Source organism: Coregonus clupeaformis, chromosome 36 (assembly GCF_020615455.1).
Source record: "Coregonus clupeaformis isolate EN_2021a chromosome 36, ASM2061545v1, whole genome shotgun sequence".
In the NCBI taxonomy this organism is placed as follows: domain Eukaryota; kingdom Metazoa; phylum Chordata; class Actinopteri; order Salmoniformes; family Salmonidae; genus Coregonus; species Coregonus clupeaformis.
Window position 1 is genome coordinate 41988445 of NC_059227.1, and position 26755 is coordinate 42015199.

Consider the following 26755-nt stretch of genomic DNA (forward strand, 5'->3'; position numbering starts at 1 on the left):
ACACCCACAGATAACATTTCCAAAGAATTTACAAAAATGTTAGCGTCATAGCTCTTATTGCAGGACTTTGACTGTGGGAAATCACCTCCCCAGTCATTCTATTGTGTGTATTGGATAAAAATTGTGTATGTGTGCCATTCAGAGGGGTGAATGGGCAAGACAAAATAATTAAGTGCCTTTGAAAGGGGTATGGTAGTAGGTGCACCGGCTTGAGTGTGTCAAGAACTGCAACGCTGCTGGGATTTTCATGCTCAACATTTTATTGTGTGTATCAAGAATGGTCCACCACCCAAAGGACATCCAGCCAACTTGACACAACTGTGGGAAGCATTGGAGTCAACATGGGCCAGCATCCCTATGGAACGCTTTCAACACCTTGTAGAGTGCATGCCCCAACGAATTGAAGCTGGGGATGCAACTCAATATTAGGTAGGTATCCTAATGTTTTATACACTCAGTGTATGTATGCCCCCAATGCAATTATGCAGTCTAATACATACACAGTGCGATTTGAACTTTTTTTTTACTGTTTATTGTTAAATAAATTATGTATTGTATTTATTTGTATGTTATATAACAGCATTCCAACCTTGTTTAGCATTATCTAGTAATATTCCACTATTTGTATCCGTTTCAATGGGGAACCTTTATTTTGAATGCGAACCGCAAATTCTACTGTTGTCCTTATTGTGGGTAGCTTCACACAGGTCAGGGACACAATGCCAATGGGCGCCGAATTACATTTTATACAGTGAGTAGTGAGCAAGCTGTATTTTCTTCCCAAATCCCGGGAGTGGAACTTTTTGCACCAAGAAACACAGAGAGATAAAGGTCCGGACAAAAGCTGCAGGTACATTTTCTGACCACAATCAGTTGCATATTTACGTTTTTAAGCACAACAACAAGCAGTCAAGCTAGCTAGCTAACTTTAGCTATCAAGCTAAGTTTAGTTAGCGACGGTCTAATGACCGTGTCATGTGACTTAGCTGGTTAGTTAGGGAACGTTAATGACGTTTGTGTGTAGAAAGCAAGCTAGTTAGGTACTGTAGGTAGTTATAAATGTTAGCTCTCGTGTCACCGCTAGTTTCCGCGTTTGGTGAGTGTACTCAGCTGAACAAATGCAGAAAGTGGCACATCCAACGTTAAGCAACGTGTTGCGTTCTTCTGACTGACTGTCAGTGTCAGTCATAACTAACTGTAGCGTTACAGCTAGCAGGCAACTGTTACTGTACCTGCTAGCTAGCCAGCTACGTTGCAATGTTGTCTAAGTTAATGTTTCTAGCTAGCTAGTTAACTAAGACATATTATAACGTTAGCCAGGTAGCTACTAGCTAGTATTATAAATCAAAAGTTAGTTCTGCTTTGTTAGAATGGAATGCTAGGCGTAGCAGCGAAGCCAGACAACGTTTCAGGGTTTAACTCACAATCAATTAAGTTAGCCAATAGTTTTATTTTGATTCAATAAATGAGATAGGATAACCACAGATGAATAATATAGCTATAAGTTGCAAACTTGTGAACTCTACCGTTTACGTGTCCATTATGACGTTTAGTCCGGTGGGTGAGTTCGTTTTGCATGGCCCCGTTTGTATATTTTAGACACTCCGTTGGGGCACCGGGCCATGCAAAACGAACTTGAACTTCTCCTGTTTATTTCAATATTCTCTATAGAGGCCAACAAATCACTAAATTCAGACATTTAGGCCTACAACACCCTCAACACCCTCTGTTATGGAATCAAGTGTTCAACTTGAAATGTAATTTACATACACACTAAAGCTTCAATTCTGATGTCACACTTGAATTGGTTTATAAAATAGCCTAATAACAACCATATCCAACATTACCAACAGTTTCCAACAGTTTCCCTCATCCCCTCATTTGGATATCTTTTGTATATTTGGTTCATGACATCATGTCAATCGCTTCCTTCACTGAATAGGATGCATCAGCACCCTCATTTTAAAGTACAACATGACTTTAATGTTATAATGAGTAGAATGTTGAGGAAGAGTATAATGTTCTCTGTTCAGAGGTCTAAATGGTAATATTCTTCACCTCCTTAAATCCTTTTTTTTACTCTGTTTTCCATGACATATACGGTCTAATATCTGGTCATCTACAGGAAGCACAGTTGTAGCCACAGTCTTGTGGTATAACCAGGATATAAGAGAGAACAACTATGTTTGCCTACAAAGCAGGAATGGTAAAAGTCATAGAACAGTAGGCCTATACACTGAGTGCACAAAACATTAGGAACACCTACCTAATATTGAGTTGACCACTTTTTGCCCTCAGAACAGCCTTAATCTGTCGGGGCATTGGACTCTACATGGTGTCGAAAGCGTTCCACAGGGATGCTGGCCCATGTTGACTCCAATGATTCCCACAGTTGTGTCAAGTTGGCTGGATGTCTTTTGGGTGGTGGACCATTCTTGATACACACAGGAAACTGTTGTGCGTGAAAAACCCAGCAGCGTTGCAGTTCTTGACACACTAACCGGTGCGCCTGGCACCTACTATCTATACCCCGTTCAAAGGCACTTAAATATTTTGCCTTGCCCATTCACTCTCTGAATGGCACACATACACAATCATTGTCTCAAGGCTTAAAAATCATTATTAAACCTGTCCCCTTCATCTACACTGATTTGAAGTGGAATGAGCAGGTGTTCCTAATGTTTTGTATACTCAGTGTGTACTACCAGGGCACTGAAGGTTAAAATGTCTGTTTCCTCCACCAGGACGAGATTCTGTTTAACAGTCATAGAAGTTAAGACTGAAAAGAATCAGCAAGACCTGACCCTCCAGTCCTTAAAGTGTTCTTGAATGTCAGAGTGGATGCTTCCTCCCTCCATCGCTAGACATGCAGGGCCGGCTCTAGCCATTTGGGGGCCCTAAGCGAGATTTTGTTGAGGGGCCCCCCACCTCAAAACATTTTAGTGGCCACCCTCTTGACTGTGGAGAGAGAGGGACATTTTAGTTTTAAAGTTAATTTCCTGCAATTCTACACATTTTGCCATTCGGTGTAGAGAAAATGTTGCAGTTTTAAAACAATGATTCTGCAATTCTACACGTTTTGCAATGGAGTCTGGTGGAGAGAACTTTGCAATTTTATAACAATTTTCATGCAATTCTACTCATTTTGCCACGGGGCAGAGAGAAAGCTTTTGCAGTTCTACAGCTAATTTCCTGCAATTCTGCCACTTTTTCCAAAAGGGTGGAAAGACATTTTTTCAGTTTTAAAGGTAATTTCCTGCAATTATACACATTTTGTAATTTACATTTACGTAATTTAGCAGACGCTCTTATCCAGAGCGACTTACAGTTAGTGAGTGCATACATTTTTCATACTGGCCCCCCGTGGGAATCGAACCCACAACCCTGGCGTTGCAAGCGCCATGCTCTACCAACGGAGCTATGCCATGTTTACATGTTATGCCATGTTATTTGGATAAGAGCGTCTGCTAAATGACTTAAATGTCAATGTTATGTTATCTGAGTGAGCATGACTAACAAAATCAATCGGGGCCCCCTGGCGGCTGGGGGCTCTAAGCGACCGCTTATGTTGCTTATGCCTGGAATCGGCCCTGAAGACATGGGTCAAGATCCCTGCACAAACAATGATTGTGTGGTGATGAACTAGCCTATCCAGCAGCATAGCTGTCCAACCTAATTTGTCAATTGCCATTGTATGCCAGAATGTGCATTGACATTTGTTTCTCTGGAATAGTGGCCCAACCCAGGTTCTTTATACCTCCCCACCCTATGGAGTTGCATTTAAAAAAGGCCTACATAGGCCTAGTATTTATTCTTAACAATAGTCAGCCTGTGTAATAACATTACACTTTTTTTTACACCTTGTTATGTTAAGTCTTAGTAAAACAGAATCACCAGACAAACAAGAGTGCCATGAGTTTAGGCTACATTATTTCCCGCAGCAAATCAATAACTTGAAAGGACTGCTTTCTTGCGTCTTGAGGTGTTGACCACCAATGCAGCTACCTGGGTCGATGCCCTCTGTTATTAAATGTGGTGGTTGGCAGGGACCTATTCATGCCCTCCTATCTGTTTGTTTTCAGGAATGTCCGAAGTTAGTCTTGAGGCTGAGTCCGGGAAGGCTCCAGCCCAGGGACTGCAAATGAATTCTTCTAAGGAGGCTCAGAATACTGAGGACTTTCAAAGAGAGAGCGAGGAGGATGCTCACAGCTTTGATAGTACTGAATATGTTCTGAACAATGATGAAGTGCCTCATGATGACAGAGCTGAAAACGACAGTGATGTTCAAAATGACAACGATAATGCTGAAAACAGCGATGATGCTCAAAATGATGATGATGTTAAGAGCGACAATGACATTATGCAAAACAGTGTGAATGCTGAGCATAATGATGGTGTTCCAAACACTAGTGGCAATGCACATTCCGAAAATGCCGGTGCTAAAAGGGAAAATTGCCATATAGTGACTACTGATGATAATACACCAAAGGAAGATGATCCCCAAAAGAAAAATGAAGATTCTCTCACTCATACAAAGGTGACATATTTATCTTCAATGCAGACAACAGCTCTGGGAATCATTCATTCCAGTACTCTCTGGTTCATGTTGCTATATGTCACAAAAACGTGGATATCGTTATTATGATATCCAATGCTGATATAGCTAATTAACCATTTCTTAACAAAATACAACATGAACTCGAGTTAAAGCGCTGAATCAATAATTATTGATTTTAGATTTCCCTTAATCGTTGATCCCTTTTTGTGGTTGGTGCTTTCCTCTTATGTTTCAAATGTGTCTGCTTGGTGCAACTCTAGTAGGAGTAGAGGCTAGTCCATTTGTGTTGTTGGTGTAACTTTTGCGTAACTATCTTTCTTTTTACGGGGTATACTTCCTGATTTGTTGTGTTGTACTGTGGTGTTTGGTAGCACCAGTGAAAATGCTGGTGATGGCCTCTGCTTCCTGTGAATTCCCCTGCATGCATTCTCCGCCTAATGCCAATACAATTGTTTCATTTAATTTGTATTTTTATTGATTAATTTTAATTGAGTTGTGTTTACAGGTACATGCCATGCTGTTATGTTTGCCTTTGAGTCTCAGCATACCAGCCAGTAGCCACCCTTTATGCAGTGGTGATACTCTTGTCCCCATCCTAGCCATGGTGTGGCCTGTACGTGTGACCGATCCCAGCAATTATAAGAATCCCACCCAATGTTTCCTGTGTGTGTGGATACAGCACCCTGAATTCAATAGGCCTGTCACATGGCTGGGTAATCGCTGTAGGCAGAGGGATTTGGACTGCTGCCTCGATGTTCCCAGGCAATGTCAGATCCCCTGCTGTTGTGTCCGAGCACTCCAAGCTGTTAGTTCAATGCAGATTCACTTGGGTCGTTCCCAACGTTGAATGAGTAATTGTGCATCATAACGGAGTGTGCTTCAGGTGGCGATGCCCTCCTGAAATGTTGTGGCTTCATAGTGACTGACTCTTTCTTTGATAGCCTTTCTGTCTTTTTTGCACTCGCTCTCTGTAATGGGCTGCATGAAGTAGTCACATACTATGCAATCACTGTACCCATCTCGCTAGTAAGCCCCAGTTGCTTTACATTCTGCCCTGCTTTTTAAGAAGTGAGCCTTGCTTTCCTCCCTCAGCTCAGCTGATCAGGAGGCTGCTGTTGTTATCCTTCCCTCCCCCCACTTGTTAGCTAGTTTCCAGGCTACTGAACTCCAGGGGCCTGAGCTTTGTCTCTCTGACATGCCAAACCTTGCCCCCATGTTCACCCTTTCAGTACCTTAGAACCATTTCTGTTTCTTGTAACCAGTCTATTTGTTCTTCAGGAATTGGTACTGCTATTAGCTTTTGCCAACAAATGTATTTAGTCTAGTCCTAGATATACCGGTAGTTGTTGAGGCTGTCAGGTGTCTATCAATACAGTTGCTGACTTTTAAAGTGTGAACACTGGTATACCCAACAGCTCTCTGATGACTTGTTACAACTCATACTCTGGGTGGACAGATAGACGGGAGTCTGTCTTATCTACCTCGACAGTTAGACAAGCCTACCTGTGGATGTCTCTGTTGCCTGCCTGCATGTGGACGGCTTGTGGCCTTTTAAACATTAATGTTGTGTGTTATCTGATACCTGGTGCTTTCTGCACTGTTGACAAATTCCGCTGCCAAAGCAGTCCAAATCATTTCACGAAGTTCGTTGTTGCTTATGGAGCTGGGTTCTGGGCAATGTTTAAAACAAGTCCAATGACAGAGAATATCTTCATACACTGAATCCTATTGAACTATGTCTCCTGAGTGGCGCAGTGGTCTAAGGCACTGCATTGCAGGCTCTGTCGCAGCCGGCCGCGACCGGGAGACTCATGGGCGGCGCACAATTGGCCCAGCGTCGTCCAGGGTAGGGGAGGGAATGGCCGGCAGGGATGGGATTGTGGTCCTCTGTAGCTCAGCTGGTAGAGCACGGCGCTTGAAACGCCAAGGTAGTGGGTTCAATCCCCGGGACCACCCATACACAAAAAAAAAATAATGTATGCACGCATGACTGTAAGTCGCTTTGGATAAAAGCGTCTGCTAAATGGCATATTATTATTATTATTTATGTAGCTCAGTTGATAGAGCATGGCGTTTGCAACGCCAGGGTTGTGGGTTCGATTCCCACGGGGGGCCAGTATAAAAAAAAATATGTATTCACTAACTGTAAGTCGCTCTGGATAAGAGCGTCTGCTAAATGACTAAAATGTAAATGTAAATGTATAGGAAATGCATTACTACCTATGCTTTGTCCTAATGCAATGGAATAAGGAGAAAGTATACTGGCCTACTTCTACCCTGGACGAGCCTCCCAAATATATTGAGGCCAAAACTCAAACACTACAGTCTTAATTAGGTTTTGTCATCTGGAGCGGTTCATGTACCCTTGCACATACCAAATGAGACACATAGTGTATTTTTCCATTTGCATGGAGTGCGAGATAATAGTCATATTTAGGCAGCAACAAATTCATGTGTGGCCTCCAGATAGGTTTGAACAAGCAGATAGCCTACTCTTGGTTCATAAACTTGATCCCGCCTGGTTCCCATGAAGCAGACCTGTCCCTTTCTCTGGTTGATTTTGTCTCACTCTGTGATGCCATTTTAAATCTTGTTAAGGGCTTGGCTCATCCTCTCATTTTGATGTTAGCATTAGCACTGCTTGCTCTCATTAGCATGGTCTGTGAATGGAGCAGTTAAGCTTACTTGCACCACACCCAAGCATTTATGCTAATGCTAGCCTATGTTGGCTAGCTGTCCAGTGGCGGCTATCTGCATTATTTAGACATCAGTCCAAGGCCATTGAGGAGCGGAGGTCATGTTCAACTGTGGTATTTCCAAATAGTAATAAACCCTTGACAATGGTAGGAGACCGTGTCAACCTCCTGCCACAGTGGTTTTAGAAACGCGAAATAATGTACCTGCTATCAGTTAGCTACTGACTGAGTGCTATAAAAGTGCTAGCCTTCCACCGTAACTACGCCAGGTTGGGTATCCTGGCCCAGAAAATGCAACGCTTTCGTCATTCAGGCTTTTGTTTAAGTGTGATGTGTGAACAGCATTCTACTGTGTCCAACTTCCAAGAGGAAGTTATGGTGGTGTTGTAAGCCAATGTGCCAAAGCCTGACTTACTGATGTAATACAGCTGCCTATGTCATTAACATTTATATCAGGCATCAAAAGGCCAATTATTAACCACCGTTACAGTAATTCCACATGGGTCTTGTCAATGATTACAATGTCATGAGGTTTTCTATCTACGGACTATAGCCTAATAATACCTTTTAATTTCCTATAGAGAATTTGGAAGAGTGTTTAATTAAAATTGTAGCTGTCCTTGACCCAAGGTTTAAGCAAAGCCTTTAAACACAAAAAGATTCATGCTTAATTGACCAACACAATTCATGCTGCATGAATAGGGTTGGTGTTGCTGCTTTAGCAAGTACGTCCATCTGTATTTTTAGCCTCTGCTGACGGTGACTCAGACAGTCAGTGTGGTTCTGTGGGAAAAGGTGTGAATGTGCTGCGTGCTCGTCACACTTCTCACAGTCCTACATATTCTCCCTATGGGTGACGGCATGTGACTGAAGTGTCTAAATGGCTTGAAGGGTTGCCCCTTTGGCTCACTTCTTAACAATATCATACCAGACATTTAGCCCTATCTGTTTTGACAACTGGAATTTTTGTTTGGTCTGGTGTGTGGATATTTTTTAAAAGATTGACTGACAGCGGCTTCACCCTTGTGTTTGTTGAATTTGCCTTGCCCAGATTCCTTGGAGCAGTCCTAGTTTATAAATATGAAGCAGTACAATAACTCTGCTTGACCCAGATAGTTCTGCTTTGTCTGAGTTAATGAGAGGCAATTTGAAAATCTATGTCACTCAGTCATAGCACAGCGTCTCAATCCTAAAGGGCTAAAGAGATGGTTGGATTTTTTTGCCCTGATAACTATGGCAGACCTGGAATGGCCTGGGAGAGGCCCACGTAAAAGCATTGCCATGGAGACCGGGTGGATCTTTGGAACAACCGAAGGACCATGCGTTGATTCCAGTTCTATTTATGTAGAGTAGAAATTGTTAATTTGGTTGCAAGAAATATTTGATACTGCTCAATCAGGGCAGTGATAGCTAGCTCCAAGGCTCAACAAACCATTTGAAGTTGTCCTATTATTCTTGCTCTCTGAAGAGGTTAGGTGAGCTTGCATGTGAGGTAACAGGTGTAATTCTCTGAAGGTTGACCTTTTATGCAATAACTCAGCGTGAGCTTAATACACTGTTTAAAAACCATCCTAATACTGCAGGATGTTATCTCAATGTATTGTTCATCACTTCTGGTGGCGGTGACCACAAGATGGCAGCCCATAGACATCAAATTCTGTTGAGAGAGTCCCCTCTGCTTACTCTTCTAGACAAACTTTAGGGTAAAAGCATAGGCCTACAGCTTCACTCATGCACAGTGCACACTTGAGGTAAGTCTCATGCAATGTATGAAACACTGTACTAATCTCTTACCATAGCTGTTTGTGATTGCAGGAGAGCACTATGGATGAGGAGGTCCACAGGAGCCCTGCGGCAGAGATATCGGTCACCAGCAATGGAGACTTGGAGGAGAGCCACGAGGATGTGTTCAGGGTAAGGGCTGGACAGAGCATCCCCTTTGGCACTGTACTCACTCACACACTACACATAAATAAATGCACGCACTGCTTCTCAAAACTATGAGATTGCACTTGAATATGTACTTGAAAGGGAACCACATTATTGCGACATACAGTGGGGGAAAAAAGTATTTAGTCAGCCACCAATTGTGCAAGTTCTCCCACTTAAAAAGATGAGAGAGGCCTGTAATTTTCATCATAGGTACACGTTAACTATGACAGACAAATTGAGAAAAAAAAATCCAGAAAATCACATTGTAGGATTTTTAAAGATTTTATCTGCAAATTATTGTGGAAAATAAGTATTTGGTCACCTACAAACAAGCAAGATTTCTGGCTCTCACAGACCTGTAACTTCTTCTTTAAGAGGCTCCTCTGTCCTCCACTCGTTACCTGTATTAATGGCACCTGTTTGAACTTGTTATCAGTATAAAAGACACCTGTCCACAACCTCAAACAGTCACACTCCAAACTCCACTATGGCCAAGACCAAAGAGCTGTCAAAGGACACCAGAAACAAAATTGTAGACCTGCACCAGGCTGGGAAGGCTGAATCTGCAATAGGTAAGCAGCTTGGTTTGAAGAAATCAACTGTGGGAGCAATTATTAGGAAATGGAAGACATACAAGACCACTGATAATCTCCCTCGATCTGGGGCTCCACGCAAGATCTCACTCCCTGTGGGGTCAAAATGATCACAAGAACGGTGAGCAAAAATCCCAGAACCACACGGGGGGACCTAGTGAATGACCTGCAGAGAGCTGGGACCAAAGTAACAAAGCCTACCATCAGTAACACACTACGCCGCCAGGGACTCAAATCCTGCAGTGCCAGACGTGTCCCCCTGCCTAAGCCAGAACATGTCCAGGCCCGTCTGAAATTTGCTAGAGTGCATTTGGATGATCCAGAAGAGGATTGGGAGAATGTCATATGGTCAGATGAAACCCAAATATAAATTTTTGGTAAAAACTCAACTCGTCGTGTTTGGAGGACAAAGAATGCTGAGTTGCATCCAAAGAACACCATACCTACTGTGAAGCATGGGGGTGGAAACATCATGCTTTGGGGCTGTTTTTTCTGCAAAGGGACCAGGTCGACTGATCCGTGTAAAGGAAAGAATGAATGGGGCCATGTATCGTGAGATTTTGAGTGAAAACCTCCTTCCATCAGCAAGGGCATTGAAGATGAAACGTGGCTGGGTCTTTCAGCATGACAATGATCCCAAACACACCGCCCGGGCAACGAAGGAGTGGCTTTGTAAGAAGCATTTCAAGGTCCTGGAGTGGCCTAGCCAGTCTCCAGATCTCAACCCCATAGAAAATCTTTGGAGGGAGTTGAAAGTCTGTGTTGCCCAGCGACAGCCCCAAAACATCACTGCTCTAGAGGAGATCTGCATGGAGGAATGGGCCAAAATACCAGCAACAGTGTGTGAAAACCTTGTGAAGACTTACAGAAAACGTTTGACCTGTGTCATTGCCAACAAAGGGTATATAACAAAGTATTGAGAAACTTTTGTTATTGACCAAATACTTATTTTCCACCATAATTTGCAAATAAATTCATTAAAATTCCTACAATGTGATTTTCTGGATTTATTTTTCTCATTTTGTCTGTCATAGTTGACGTGTACCTATGATGAAAATTACAGGCCTCTCTCATCTTGTTAAGTGGGAGAACTTGCACAATTGGTGGCTGACTAAATACTTTTTTCCCCCACTGTAATAATTAGGACATAATTAATAGGTAGGCTTAAGCAACTTCGCAATCAGAGCCAGTGGGACAATACACTGATCGATTGGGCAAGAGGAGTTTATTTTATTTCCGAGAACATGTCGAAATCAGCAGTTTGCCCAAGTCAGATCCACACCAGCCTCCACATGAATGAATAGCCCTGCACTGACTGGCATAATTTATATAGTCATTCATAAGGCACAAATGGCTTGGCTTCCATTGCTCTTGTTAAAAAAAAGAAAATCCACAAATGTGATGGATAAATTGGCCAAGAAATACCTTATCGGTAACACTTTACTTGACACCCAGCGTAAAGTAATAACCATGTCATAATATGTCATAACAGCTGACATAACTTGTCATAACCTGTTTGTAATATGGTCATAACACTGTCATGACGCATATATTTAGACCTGTTGTGACATACAGTATGTTGCGTTTATTTTATGGCTAGTTATGACACCTACATAAGTGTGAAAACCCACAAAAGCTACCACACAAGGCAAAACATTACATTACACCATAGTGTAAGTGTCAACAGTATGTTTATGTTATATACTTTTTTGGGAAATTGACCATATAAAATATAATTGTAATTGCGCACGCATTGATGTCAGACATGCACCAACCCCAATGCTCTGTTTCTGATGTCTGGGATGAATGCAGGAGCAGATTTCAGGAGCAGGACAAGACACCCTCTTTTTGACTGATGACCGATGTATGGACGTGTATGTGATAGGCCTATCTGGCGTTTATGATTGATGGTCATAATGCTTCTTGACATTGTCAAAGTGTATTTTCTTAGTCCAAGTAAAGTGACACAGGGTGGTCATAATGCTTCTTGACAGTGTCATAAAGTGTATTTTCTACAAGTTATTTAAAATATGATGAAAAAACATGACTGTAAAGTGTTCATTACAACAACAACAACATTTAAGAAACAAACTTTCAAACGATAGGAAACTAATTGGCCCAAAACATCTTTGTTTTTAATGTGGGTTTTGACACTCTTATGTAGGTGTCATAACCAGCCATAAAATAACGCAATATATGTCAAAACACTTGTAAATATATGGGTCATCACCGTGTTATGACCATATTATGACAGGTTATGACAAGTTATATCAGCTGTTAGGACATATTATGACATGGTGATGACCATGTCATAATGTGTTATGACACTGGGTGTCAAGTAAAGCATTACCAAATGATCTCCCCAGCAATGAGAGTCTAGGCCTATTCCTCGAAGATAGTCTAACCCTATTCCTAGTGCCATAGAATTATTCAATAAAGGATTTCATTTCATATAGCTTGCCACTGTAGCTACATGATTGTAGTTGTAATCCGTAGGATCAGGCAGCAGGTATTAGCCTTATTATTATTAGTATTATTATTAGGTATCAGGATGGAAATGTATGCACTCGCTAACTGTAAGTTGCTCTGGATAAGAGCGTCTGCTAAATGACTAAAATGTAAATGTAAATTAGCCACTCTCTGAGGAGGATAATTGGTTGTCAGTGAAATTCCGTTTCAGCCCTAGTCTGTCGCAGTGCGATAAGACGTCTAGGTGTCTAGACTGTGATCCTTGGCATGGCTTTTAACAGGCAAGCAGTGTCCGGCTTTGTTTATTGTCGCATCAATTTACTAGACATAAAATGAAGTTTGGAAGATATGTCTTTCTAAGGATTACATCGCTGCAAGACATACTATGGATGGACCAAGGCGCCGCTATATACAGGTAACTGACAAAATAAAGGAAACGCCAACAGTGTCTTAACCCATTAGTCTAAGCCCTGTCTAAGCCGGGTAAGGGGGGGGTTCTACTAAGCTATATGGAATTGTTTTAAGAAGGTCATACCAACGATCATTTTGCTATTTGATTTAGAATTTTAAGACCCCTTGAAGTATTAAAAAAAATATATAAAACAATTATTTGATGACAATTTGTATTTGGCCTTACTGCTACTTATTAGCCCATAAAACGCTTTGAATAACAGATTCACTACATGTAACAAAAATCTGAAGGAAGTTTGTTCTGAAGTGTCTCTCCTATATCTGAGAGATATATATATATATTTTTTATTTTTACATGTATTTAACTCCTTATTTTTGGCACTAAACAGTTTCCACATATACACTATATATACAGAAGTATGTGGACACCCCTTCAAATTAGTGGATTCGGATATTTCAGCCACACCCGTTGCTGACAGGTGTATAAAATCGAGCACACAGCCATGCAATCTCCATAGTCTAAACAGTGGCATAGAATGGCCTTACTGAAGAGCTCAGTGACTTTCAACGTGGCATAGGATGCCACCTTTTCAACAAGTCAGTTCGTCAAATTTCTGCCCTGTTGAGTTGCCCCGGTCAACTGTAATTGCTGTTATTGTGATGTGGAAACGTCTAGTAGCAACAACGGCTCAGCTGCAAAGTGGTAGGCCACACAAGCTCACAGAACGGGTCCGCCGTGTGGTGAAGCACGTAGTGTGTAAAAAGTTATCTGTCCTTGGTTGCAACACTCACTACGGAGTTCCAAACTGCCTCTGAAAGCAACGTCAGCACAATAGCTGTTCGTCGGGAGCTTCATGAATTGGGTTTCCATGGCCGAACAGCCGCACACAAGCCAAAGATCACCATGCGCAATGCCAAGCGTCAGCTGGAGTGGTGTAAAGCTCACCGCTGTTGGACTTTGGAGCAGTGGAAACTGGGTTTGGCGAAAGCCAGCAGAACGCTACCTGCCCCAATGCATAGTGCCAACTGTACAGTTTGGTGGAGGAGGAATAATGGTCTGGGGCTGTTTTTCATGGTTTGGGCTAGGCCCCTTAGTTCCAGTGAAGGAAAATGTTAATGCTACAGCATACAATGACATTCTAGACGATTCTGTGCTTCCAACTTTGTGGCAACTGTTAGGGGCAGGCCCTTTCCTGTTTCAGCATGACAATGCCCCTGTGCACAAATCAAGGTCCATTCAGATGGTTTGTCGGGATCGGTGTGGAAGAACTTGACTGGCCTGCACAGAGCTCCATCGAACCCTTTTGGGATGAATTGGAACGCCGACTGTGAACCAGGCCTAATCGCCCAACATCAGCGCCCGACCTCACTAAAGCTCTTGTGGCTGAATGGAAGCAAGTCCCCGCAGCAATGTTCCAACATCTTTTGGAAAGCCTTCCCAGAAGCGTGGAGGCTGTTATAGCAGCAAAGGGGGACCAACTCCATATTAATGCACAGAATTTTTGATGAATTTGGAGTGAGATGTTCGACGAGCAGGTGTCCACATGTAGTGTACTTCCATAATTTTTTTCAAACTGTTACCGGGTGACCATCAGACGAGTCTTGTGAGGCCTGTGGGTGTCCTAGAGCAAAACAACGTCGTGTTTGTGAGAGTCTCACCTTTTAGTTTATAGCCCAAACTGTTAGGACGCTACAGCTTGTGGAGGCTGTAGAGCAAAACTGAGAACACCATCGTGTTCGTGAGAGTCTCATCTTTCCATAGGTGTCATAAGATTTTGTAGGCCAAACTGTTCGGACACTACAGATAATGTTGTGAGAAGACCAATTTTCGGGATGTCTCATGGTCTGACAAACACCACTTTAGCTCTGTCACCTTTCACCGCAGATGCGGAAGTGCGACATCGGTGAATTGAGGCGCATCCTATGCGAAAACAACAACTGAAAGATTTTTATTGGGATTTTTGTATTATGCTTATTAGATTTCCACGGGTTCGCAGACATGTACTCTAGGGGTTAATAGGGCGTTGGGCCACCACAAGCTGCCAGAACAGCATCAATGCGCCTTGGCATAGATTCTACAAGTGTCTGGAACTTTATTGGAGGGTTGCGACACCATTCTTCCACGAGAAATTCAATCATTTTGTGTTTTGTTGATGTTGTTGGAAAATACTGTCTCAGTCGCTGTTCCAGAAACCCCATAAGTGTTCAATTGGGTCGAGATCTGGTGACTGCCATCGCATATGGATTACATCGTTTTCATGTCATCAAACCATTCAGTGGCCACTCGTGCCCTGGGGATGGCGGCATTGTCATCCTATGGGGGCATAGCCATGGTAGCTAAAACAATGGGAAACTGGGCCTGCCCAGCATTTTTATGACCCTAAGCATTAATTGTTTAGGAATTTCTCAGGAACCACACCTGTCGACGCACCTGCTTTCAATATAGTTTGTATCCCTCATTTAAAGTAATATGATGCCCCAGCTGTGCAGTTAAAACAGTAGCAGCAGCTCTTTTGTGGCACCACATCATGGGCTTATACTTTATATAGGCTACATACAGTGGGGAGAACAAGTATTTGATACACTGCCGATTTTGCAGGTTTTCCTACTTACAAAGCATGTAGAGGTCTGTAATTTTTATCATAGGTACACTTCAACTGTGAGAGAAGGAATCTAAAACAAAAATCCAGAAAATCACATTGTATGATTTTTAAGTAATAATTTGCATTTTATTGCATGACATAAGTATTTGATCACCTACCAACCAGTAAGAATTCGGCTCTCACAGACCTGTTAGTTTTTCTTTAAGAAGCCCTCCTGTTCTCCACTCATTACCTGTATTAACTGCACCTGTTTGAACTCGTTACCTGTATAAAAGACACCTGTCCACACACTCAAACAGACTCCAACCTCTCCACAATGGCCAAGACCAGAGAGCTGTGTAAGGACATCAGGGATAAAATTGTAGACCTGCACAAGGCTGGGATGGGCTACAGGACAATAGGCAAGCAGCTTGGTGGGAAGGCAACAACTGTTGGGCGCAATTATTAGAAAATGGAAGAAGTTCAAGATGACGGTCAATCACCCTCGGTCTGGGGCTCCATGCAAGATCTCACCTCGTGGGGGCATCAATGATCATGAGGAAGGTGAGGGATCAGCCCAGAACTACACGGCAGGACCTGGTCAATGACCTGAAGAGAGCTGGGACCACAGTCTCAAAGAAAACCATTAGTAACACACTACGCCGTCATGGATTAAAATCCTGCAGCGCACGCAAGGTCCCCTTGCTCAAGCCAGCGCATGTCCAGGCCCGTCTGAAGCTTGCCAATGACCATCTGGATGATCCAGAGGAGGAATGGGAGAAGGTCATGTGGTCTGATGAGATAAAAATATAGCTTTTTGGTCTAAACTCCACTCGCCGTGTTTGGAGGAAGAAGAAGGATGAGTACAACCCCAAGAACACCATCCCAACCGTGAAGCATGGAGGTGGAAACATCATTCTTTGGGGATGCTTTTCTACAAAGGGGACAGGACGACTGCACCATATTGAGGGGAGGATGGATGGGGCCATGTATCGCGAGATCTTGGCCAACAACCTCCTTCCCTCAGTAAGAGCATTGAAGATGGGTCGTGGCTGGGTCTTCCAGCAACGACCCGAAACACACAGCCAGGGCAACTAAGGAGTGGCTCCGTAAGAAGCATCTCAAGGTCCTGGAGTGGCCTAGCCAGTCTCCAGACCTGAACCCAATAGAACATCTTTGGAGGGAGCTGAAAGTCCGTATTGCCCAGCGACAGCCCCGAAACCTGAAGGATCTGGAGAAGGTCTGTATGGAGGAGTGGGCCAAAATCCCTGCTGCAGTGTGTGCAAACCTGGTCAAGACCTACAGGAAACATATGATCTCTGTAATTGCAAACAAAGGTTTCTGTACCAAATATTAAGTTCTGCTTTTCTGATGTATCAGATACTTATGTCATGCAATAAAATGCAAATGAATTACTTAAAAATCATACAATGTGATTCCGTCTCTCACAGTTGAAGTGTACCTATGATAAAAATTACAGACCTCTACATGCTTTGTAAGTAGGGAAAACCTGCAAAATCGGCAGTGTATCAAATACTTGTTCTCCCCACTGTATATTATAATGTATTAGCTACCGGTATACCAGTGCCTTCAGAAAGTATTCATACCCCTTGACTTGTTCCACATTTTGTTGTGTTACAGCCTGAATTCAAAATGGATTAAATGGATTATTTTTCTCACCCATTTACACAAACTACCCCATAATGACAAAGTTAAAACATGTTTTTAGACATTTTTGCTAATTTATTGAAAATGAAATACAGAAATGTCTCTTGCATAAGTATTCACACCCCTGAGTCAATACTTTGTAGAAACCCCTTGGGGGCGATTACAGCTTTGAGTCGTCTTGGGTATGTCATTATCAGCTTTGCAAATCAGGATTTGGGGATTTTCTCCCATTTCTCCTTGCAGTTTTCTCAAGCTCTGTTAAGTTAGATTGGGAGCTGTGGAGAACAACAATCTTCAAGTCTTTCCACAGTATTTCAATGATATTTAAATCTGGAGTTTGGCTAGGCCGCTCAAGGACTTTCATATTCTTGTTCTGACGCCATTCCAGCGTTGCTTTGGCTGTATGCTTGGGGTCATTGTGCTGTTGTAATGTAAATCTTCGCCCCAGTCTAAGGTTGTTTGCACTCTGAAGCAGGTTCTCATCAAGGACTTGCCTGTATTTGACTCCATTTCATTGTTCCCTCTATCCTTACCAGTCTCCCAGTCCCTGCCGCTGAAAAGCATCCCCATAGCAAAATGCTGCCACCACCATGCTTCACAGTAGGGATGGTGTTAGACGGGTGATGAGCTGTGCCTGTTTTTTTCCAGACATAGCACTTTGCATTCAGGCCAAAGAGTTCTATTTTTGTCTCATTAAACCACGTAATTTTTGCCTTATGATCCGAGACTTTCACTTGCCTTTTTGCAAACTCCAGGCATGCTGTCATGTGCTTTTTTCTCAGCAGTGGCTTTCGTCTAGCCACTCTCCCATATAGCCCAGATTGGTGAAGTGCTGTGGAGACTGTTGTCCTTCTGGCAGGTTCTCTGTAGTTCTGGTCATTGGGTTCTTGGTCACCTCCCTGACCAATGTCCTTCTTGCCCGTTTGCTCAGTTTGGTCGGACGGCCAGCTCTAGGCAGAGTATGGGTTGTTCCATATATATATTTTTCAGTTTCCCAATGATGGAGACCACTGTGCTCTTGGAAACTTTCAACACTCTAGAAATAGTTTTATACCCTTCCCCAGATATATGCCTCCAGGATATACAACCTATGTTATCACATATGCAATAATAAGTAATCCCTTCTATATTTAGAAAGTACTGCACTTGAATATTAGCTACCAGTATTAGGGTTGGGCAGTTTCCAGATTTTCACATCGTCATACTGCCCTTCTCTCATCCCAGGATTTACGGTATTACTGGCTTAGTACACAAGGGGGCGCCGAAAAATGCAAGAAATACCATTGGGCATCGGTTACCAGAATGCTAACAAAATTAGCACAAGTAATAGCGAATTTCCATGGAGGCTGCTAGCTAAATATGCTAACAAGCGGAAAGACAGGCAATCCAGCTCATAAAGTTATACATACAGTATATAGGTAGGAGCTACAGAATGGTGAACGAGAGACATTGTGCAAAGGAACACATTTTGACGCATGTTTGTCTGAAAGAAGAAACGTACTGCTTCTGAAGTGAGGGAAAAAAGTATTTGATCCCCTGCTGATTTTGTACGTTTGCCCACTGACAAAGACATGATCAGCCTATCATTTTAATGGTAGGTTTATTTGAACAGTGAGAGACAGAATAACAACAAAAAAATTCAGAAAAACGCATGTCAAAAATGTTATAAATTGATTTACATTTTAATGAGGGAAATAAGTATTTGACCCCTATGCAAAACATTACTTAGTACTTGGTGGAAAAACCCTTTTGGGAATCACAGAGGTCAGACGTTTCTTGTAGTTGGCCACCAGGTTTGCACACATCTCAGGAGGGACTTTGTCCCACTCCTCTTTGCAGATCTTCTCCAAGTCATTAAGGTTTCGAGGCTGACGTTTGGCAACTCGAACCTTCAGCTCCCTCCACAGATTTTTTTTGGGATTAAGGTCTGGAGACTGGCTAGGCCACTCCAGGACCTTAATGTGCTTCATCTTGAGCCACTCCTTTGTTGCCTTGGCCGTGTGTTTTGGGTCATCGTCATGCTGGAATACCCATCCACGACCCATTTTCAATGCCCTGGCTGAGGGAAGGAGGTTCTCACCCAAGATTTAACGGTACATGGCCCCGTCCATCGTCCCTTTGATGCGGTGAAGTTGTCCTGTCCCCTTAGCAGAAAAACAACCCCAAAGCATAATGTTTCCACCTCCACGGTTGACGGTGGGGATGGTGTTCTTGGGGTCATAGGCAGCATTCCTCCTCCTCCAAACACGGCGAGTTGAGTTGATGCCAAAGAGCTCGATTTTGGTCTCATCTGACCACAACACTTTTTCTTCCATTTGCGAATAATCGCACCAACTGTTGTCACCTTCACACCAAGCTGCTTGGCGATGGTCTTGTAGCCCATTCCAGCCTTGTGTAGGTCTACAATAAAATAATGTGACGGGTGAAATGAAGAACGCAATCTGCTTTATCTCCTAACGTATTGCACAAGTTGACTGCAGGTATTTACTTAAAGTATCTACAAATATTAAAATGTATTGAAAAACTTCAAATAAATAGTTTCAACGGTATTGACGGTATTGAAAAACCATTCCGTGGCTATTTCCAAATACCCCAGTATGCGGTATACCACCCAAGCCTAACCAGTATACATGTAATCCTACGTATGTAATGGATCAAACCATAGGCCTATTCTTGTCCGTTGTCCATGTGGTATTGTTGCTGCTGTTTTGCTACTGGTGGGTGGTCCACAATGTATAAAAAAAACATTTGAAGAATTCCTACAGAGAGATGGCAATGCGCTCTCTATATAGCCCCATGTTTATACTGTATTGATTGATGAATATATCATACTAATCCACATTAGAAAATGCAGACCGATGGTACATGGTATTAACATGAATGTCTAGACAGACATTGTGAAAATTGGTCACATGCAGTTCAAATCCCATCGATCCTCTATTTATGTCACTGACGGTAAAGGTTTTGTGACCATTGTAAGCACACAGAACATCGCCCCATTGGGGTCTTGCTGTCTAATTTATGTTTAGGGATAGTGCCATACTTTGTTAGGCTATATGATGTAGTAAGTGGCAAGCAGTAATGCTACATTTCCATAAGGACAGTTACAAATCTCTGACATATAGGCCTATTTTATGATGGAATAAATTGTAATACATGGTACCGGAGTCTGGCGTAGCAGTAACGCTTCTGACTTGAGACCATATGCCCCCAAGGCGATGGGGGTTCGAGTCTCTGCTCACCCAACTGTTTGTGCCCTTCCTTACTGTACCTCCACCTTGGTTTGAGGTTACTTGGAGGTATTTGGGCCACACATTCTGAACATGGGGAGCTTACCCCTATCACTCAGTTTTTTTTGTGTTAGCAGTGGCTATAGTTAGGTTACGTTAGCAGTGGCTTTTGAAACATCCGAATCAACCCGTAGATGACCGTTTCTCCTGGCCCCATAGATTACATTCAGGGTAAGTGACAAACTAGAGCCAAGTATAAAAATGAAATAAATAATGAAGGTGTCCTTTAATATGTCATACGAATCATCATGTTATTTACAGTACATTGTCATGATGTGTAGGATACATGATCATTGTCATCTCCCTTTAAAGTAAATTCCAATGTGTTGCCCGATGGTGGCAACTTCATCTCTTACACTGGACGTCAGCCAATAGCTTTGAGGTCCCTGGTGTGATTCATGGTGATTGAGAGGAAACAAGCAGAATGTACTTAAAGGGATAATCTATACTGTGCAGGACACTTGTTTCATGAAGTCCTAATGTTGTCAGGAGTATTTTTCATCTCGATGTTGTCTGTGTATGGGCACATTTTTGATCATTTAAAATCTGCATTGGTTCAGTTTCTGTAAACTGTGAGAATGCATCAACTTAGGTCAAACTCATGGGCGTTTTCTTCAATGTGAACCTCTATCCTCTGACTGATACATTTTTCCTCTGTGACTTTAGGACCCTTCTTACGGTGACCTGAACCTGTCAGAAAGCCACATCCGCTCCGGTAACTTTGCCTCGATGACAGAGGGCATTATTGAATCAGGACCATACAAAGGTACAGTAACCAGACTATCAAGAAATGGCGTGCAGCAGCAAATTGAATGTAAAGACTGTTTCCAGTGAGTGCATGTTTTTCCTTTTCTACAGTAACCTGAGTACCTGGTACACTTTCTTTAAAATGTTTGTTTTTTGGGGGGGCTAGATCAGCTTTAATATTGCAGATAGATTGTGTAATCAATGTAATTGTCTGCATCATTTCCAATCCCCCATATATATATTTGTTTGTAAATATATACAGTACCTGTCAAAAGTTTGGACACACCTACTCATTCCAGGGTTTTTCTTTATTTTCTACATTGTAGAATAATAGTGAAGACATCAAAACTATGAAATAACACATGGAATCATGTAGTAACCAAAAAAGTGTTCAACATATCAAAATATACAGTGGGGGAAAAAAGTATTTAGTCAGCCACCAATTGTGCAAGTTCTCCCACTTAAAAGATGAGAGGCCTGTAATTTTCATCATAGGTACACGTCAACTATGACAGACAAAATGAGAAAAATTATCCAGAAAATCACATTGTAGGATTTTTAATGAATTTATTTGCAAATTATGGGGAAAATAAGTATTTGGTCAACAACAAAAGTTTCTCAATACTTTGTTATATACCCTTTGTTGGCAATGACACAGGTCAAACGTTTTCTGTAAGTCGTCACAAGGTTTTCACACACTGTTGCTGGTATTTTGGCCCATTCCTCCATGCAGATCTCCTCTAGAGCAGTGATGTTTTGGGGGCTGTCGCTGGGCAACACAGACTTTTAACTCCCTCCAAAGATTTTCTATGGGGTTGAGATCTGGAGACTGGCTAGGCCACTCCAAGACCTTGAAATGCTTCTTATGAAGCCACTCCTTCGTTGCCCAGGCTGTGTGTTTGGGATCATTGTCATGCTGGAATGACCCAGCCACGTTTCATCTTCAATGCCCTTGCTGATGGAAGGAGGTTTTCACTCAAAATCTCACGATACATGGCCCCATTCATTCTTTCCTTTACACGGATCAGTCGTCCTGGTTCCTTTGCAGAACAACAGCCCCAAAGCATGATGTTTCCACCCCCATGCTTCACAGTAGGTATGGTGTTCTTTGGATACAACTCAGCATTCTTTGTCCTTCAAACACGACGAGTTGAGTTTTTACCAAAAAGTTCTATTTTGGTTTCATCTGACCATATGACATTCTCCCAATCCTCTTCTGGATCATCCAAATGCACTCTAGCAAACTTCAGACGGGCCTGGACATGTACTGGCTTAAGCAGGGGGACACGTCTGGCACTGCAGGATTTGAGTCCCTGGCGGCGTAGTGTGTTACTGATGGTAGGCTTTGTTACTTTGGTCCCAGCTCTCTGCAGGTCATTCACTAGGTCCCCCCGTGTGGTTCTGGGATTTTTGCTCACCGTTCTTGTGATCATTTTGACCCCCACGGGGTGAGATCTTGCGTGGAGCCCCAGATCGAGGGAGATTATCAGTCTTCCATTTCCTAATAATTGCTCCCACAGTTGATTTCTTCAGACCAAGCTGCTTACCTAGTGCAGATTCAGTCTTCCCAGCCTGGTGCAGGTCTACAATTTTGTTTCTGGTGTCCTTTGACAGCTCTTTGGTCTTGGCCATAGTGGCGTTTGGAGTGTGACTGTTTGAGGTTGTGGACAGGTGTCTTTTATACTGATAACAAGTTCAAACAGGTGCCATTAATACAGGTAACGAGTGGAGGACAGAGGAGCCTCTTAAAGAAGAAGTTGCAGGTCTGTGAGAGCCAGAAATCTTGCTTGTTTGTAGTTGACCAAATACTTATTTTCCACCATAATTTGCAAATAAATTCATTAAAAATCCTACAATGTGATTTTCTGGATTTTCTTTTCTCAATTTGTCTTTCATAGTTGACGTGTACCTATGATGAAAATTACAGGCCTCTCTCATCTTTTTAAGTAGGAGAACTTGCACAATTGGTGGCTGACTAAATACTTTTTTCCCCCACTGTATTTTATATTTGAGATTCTTCAAATAGCCACCTTTTGCCTTGATGACAGCTTTGTACATTCTTCACATTCTCTCAATCAGCTTCATGTGCTAGTCACCTGGAGGTGTGCCTTGTTAAAAGTTAATTTCTGGAATTTCTTTCCTTCTTAATGCGTTTGAGCCAATCAGTTGTGTTGTGACAAGGTAGGGGGGTATACTGAAGATAGCCCTATTTGGTAAAAGACCAAGTCCATACTATGGCAAGAACAGCTCAAAAAAGCAAAGAGAAACTACAGTCCATCATTACTTTAAGACATGAAGGTCAGTCAATACAGAACATTGAACGTTTCTTCAAGTGCAGTCACAAAAACCACCAAGCACTATGATGAAACTGGTTCTCATGAGGACCGCCACAGGAATGGAAGACCCAGAGTTACCTCTGCTGCAGAGGATAAGTTCATTAGTTACCAGCCTCAAAAAAATGTAGCCCAAATAAATGCTTCACAGAGTTCAAGTCACAGACACATCTAAACATCAACTGTTCAGAGGGGGACTGTGAATCAGGCCTTCATGGTCTAATTGCTGCAAAGAAACCACTACTAAAGGACACCAATAAGAAGAAGAGACCTGCTTGGGCCAAGAAACACGAGCAATGGGCATTAGAGCGGTGGAAATTTGTCCTTTGGTCTGGAGCCAAACTGGAGATTTTAGGTTCCAACCGCCGTGTCTTTGTGAGACGCGGTGTGGGTGAACGGATGATCTCCGCATGTGTAGTTCCCACCGTAAGACATGGAGGAGGTGGTGTTATGGTGTGGGGGTGCTTTGCTGGTGACACTGTCTGTGATTTATTTAGAATTCAAGGCACACTTAACCAGCATGGCTACCACATCATTCTGCAGCAATACGCCATCCCATCTGGTTTGGTGGGACTGTCATTTGTTTTTTAACAGGACAATGACCCAACACACCTCCAGGCTGTGTAAGGACTATTTTACCAAGAAGGAGAGTGATGGAGTGCTGCATCAGATGACCTGGCCTCGACAATCCTCAACCAAATTGAGATGGTTTGGGATGAGTCGGACCGCAGAGTGAAGGAAAAGCAGACAACAAGTGCTCCACATATGTGGGAACTCCTTCAAGACTGTTGGAAAAGCATTCCAGGTGAAGCTGGTTGAGAGAATGCCAAGAGTGTGCAAAGCTGTCATCAAGGCAAAGGGTGGCTACTTTGAAGAATCTCAATTATAAAATATATTTTGATTTGTTGAACACTTCTTTGGTTACTACATGATTCCATGTGTTATTTCATAGTTTTGATGTCTTCACTGTTATTCTACAATGTAGAAAATAGTAAAAATATAGAAAAACCCTTGAATGAGTAGGTGTTCTAAAACCTTTTTGACCGGTAGTGTATAATATATTATTTCTATTTTTTGCACTGTATTGAAAATCATACAATCAGTATTTCAAAATACCCCGGTAGATGGTATACCACCCAAGCCTAGTTTGCGTTATTCCCTTGTTTCGACCCTCCACGCTCGCCCTCCTCATTCAACCCCGGTGTTCCAGTTCAGGTTGCAAAATGCAAGGTACTTTGTTTGTGTTGCCCTAACAAGCTGCCCCTATGTCCAGCACCAGAGATATGGATAGATGAGGACGGCATTTGAATTTATAAAGGAGGAGTCCAATTGAGTTTTAATGAATCGCCTCTGATCTCCGTTTGTTTTCCTCCTGGCTCCCCTTTCATTATTGCATCGTCGTTACACATGCAAATAAATTATCTCTCTCCCCCTTGGCAACGGATTGGAGGCGCTGGCGTCCGAAGGTTGCCGCGGACCCTGAGTGGCCGCCGTCCCCTCTCTCATGTCATGTAGATATCGTTTATCACTCGGAATTCATCAAGACCTATTGGAAAGTTTTTCACACAAGCTGTATAGATTTGAGGCTGTGGTGGGAACTGGAAAATACTTACCTTGGCAGGCCCATTCAAGCCTATTGAGGGAAGTGAAGTCACTGAACACAAAGAGACTTGACCATAGGGCCAAGACATGTTTGCATCAATTGACTCTTGTGACTAATTAACGGAACCAAAAGGTTTCACTTCAGTGATACAGTATCTATGCAACAATATTCAACACATGACGTCACATCAGACCGCCTGGTTCGATTCATTACATTTTACATTTTTGTCATTTAGCAGACGCTCTTATCCAGAGCGACTTACAGGAGCAATTAGGGTTAAGTGCCTTGCTCAAGGGCACATCGACAGATTTTTCACCTAGTCGGCTCGGGGATTAGAACCAGCGACCTTTCGGTTACTGGCACTACGCTCTTAACCACTAAGCTACCTGCCACCCGATTCCAGGCTGTATCACAACCGGCCGTAATTGGGAGTCCCATAGGGCGGCTCACAATTGGCCCAGCGTCGTCCGGGTTTGGCCAATAGAATGTTATATATGTGGGGGATACAACCATCCCAGCTCTGCAGATTTTGCTGCGAAGAGTCAGAATCATTAGATCACTTGTTTTGGTACTGCCCATATGTAGCTTGTTTTTAATCGCAGGTTCAGGAATGGTTGAAGAATTACAACATTTACCTGGAGCTAACTCTGCAAATAGCACTGCTGGGGGATTTGAAAAGTCATAGTCATAATAAATCGATCAATATTATAATAATACTCTTAGCAAAACATTTTCTTTAATTTACAATCTGTATTGACTATGAGAATAGAAAGGTTCAGGAAAGGTTCATCACAGTAAAAAAATATATGGCTAATAGAAACCAAAACTGGATGGTGGGAGGGGTTGAGGGGAGCTGAAGGGTGGGGCTAAAAATAATAAAAAATAAAAAATAAACAAGATGACTAATGTAAAATATACTGTGTCCGTAAAATGTATATAGTATGTAAGTTATAAGCAGGAAGTAGAAGCCTAAGTATTGTTGTCCATTAGTTTACTCTAATTAAGGGAAGGATGATTGGGTTAGGGGAAAATATACAAAATATATATTTACCATAAAATACATGGGCATGAATTATTGTCAAAAATAATAATAATGAAGTGGGTACACTTTGAAAGTGGTAGTCCTTTCCGACATAGCTAGCAGACATGGTAGCATACAGTATTGTTGGTTGATAGTAGCCACATACTTATCATCACAGAGGCTTTGTGTGATGTGTTGAAACGCCCAGTCATCACCAGCAAGGCGAACCAGGGTCGAACTGTGTCCCAGGCAACAACTTTGAACTCTGCTGTTTGTGGTATACCTGCCTGTTTGTGGGTATGTGGTGTTCATGAGGACACACCACTTTTTGGAAGCGAACCACTCAATTTCGTCCCTACGTTATATCGGCATCGAACACGTCACCCTCCCTAGGAGAGGGGGTGACCTCGACAATTTATTGTTAAAATGAGAGGCTGCCTGGATCTTTAATTTAAAGACCCTTGCTCCCTTCGGTCTCAACGTTGACTTTGATCTGAGGCCATTCTTGTGATTATTGTGATTTTGCTATTCATTGTAAATGTTTGTAGGCCTATGTAGCCAAATTGTATCTATTATCTTATGCTATCCATTTATGTTATATTTATATCTGTAAATTAACCAAAGATATCAAGCCACACCCAACCATTATTACAGACACCTGTGTGTGTCCTTTGAAACTATATAAACTAGTGACCCGCAGTGTTTGTCGTTATACTCTGATGAAGACAGCTTGTCTGAAACGTTTTTGGCTATTAGGTTATTCAATTATTGCATCTGAGCTCCTAGAGTGTGCGGCTCTCCTTTTCTTTTTCAAGTGTTCTACTCTGCTAGCCAGCACCTCGCCTAAACAGG

General features: G+C 42.4%; 1 protein-coding gene across 1 annotated transcript in view; it reads left to right on the plus strand.

Annotated features, from left to right (window-relative positions):
* The first annotated feature begins 706 nt into the window (after positions 1 to 706).
* Positions 707 to 26755, plus strand: part of LOC121560978 (arfaptin-1) — a 40661-nt gene continuing 14612 nt past the window's right edge. Inside the window, 4 exon segments of the mRNA XM_041873729.2 lie at positions 707 to 850; positions 4083 to 4537; positions 9070 to 9168; positions 20866 to 20965. Of these exon segments, the coding sequence (XP_041729663.2) occupies positions 4085 to 4537; positions 9070 to 9168; positions 20866 to 20965 (652 nt within the window). The 5' untranslated portion in view covers positions 707 to 850; positions 4083 to 4084.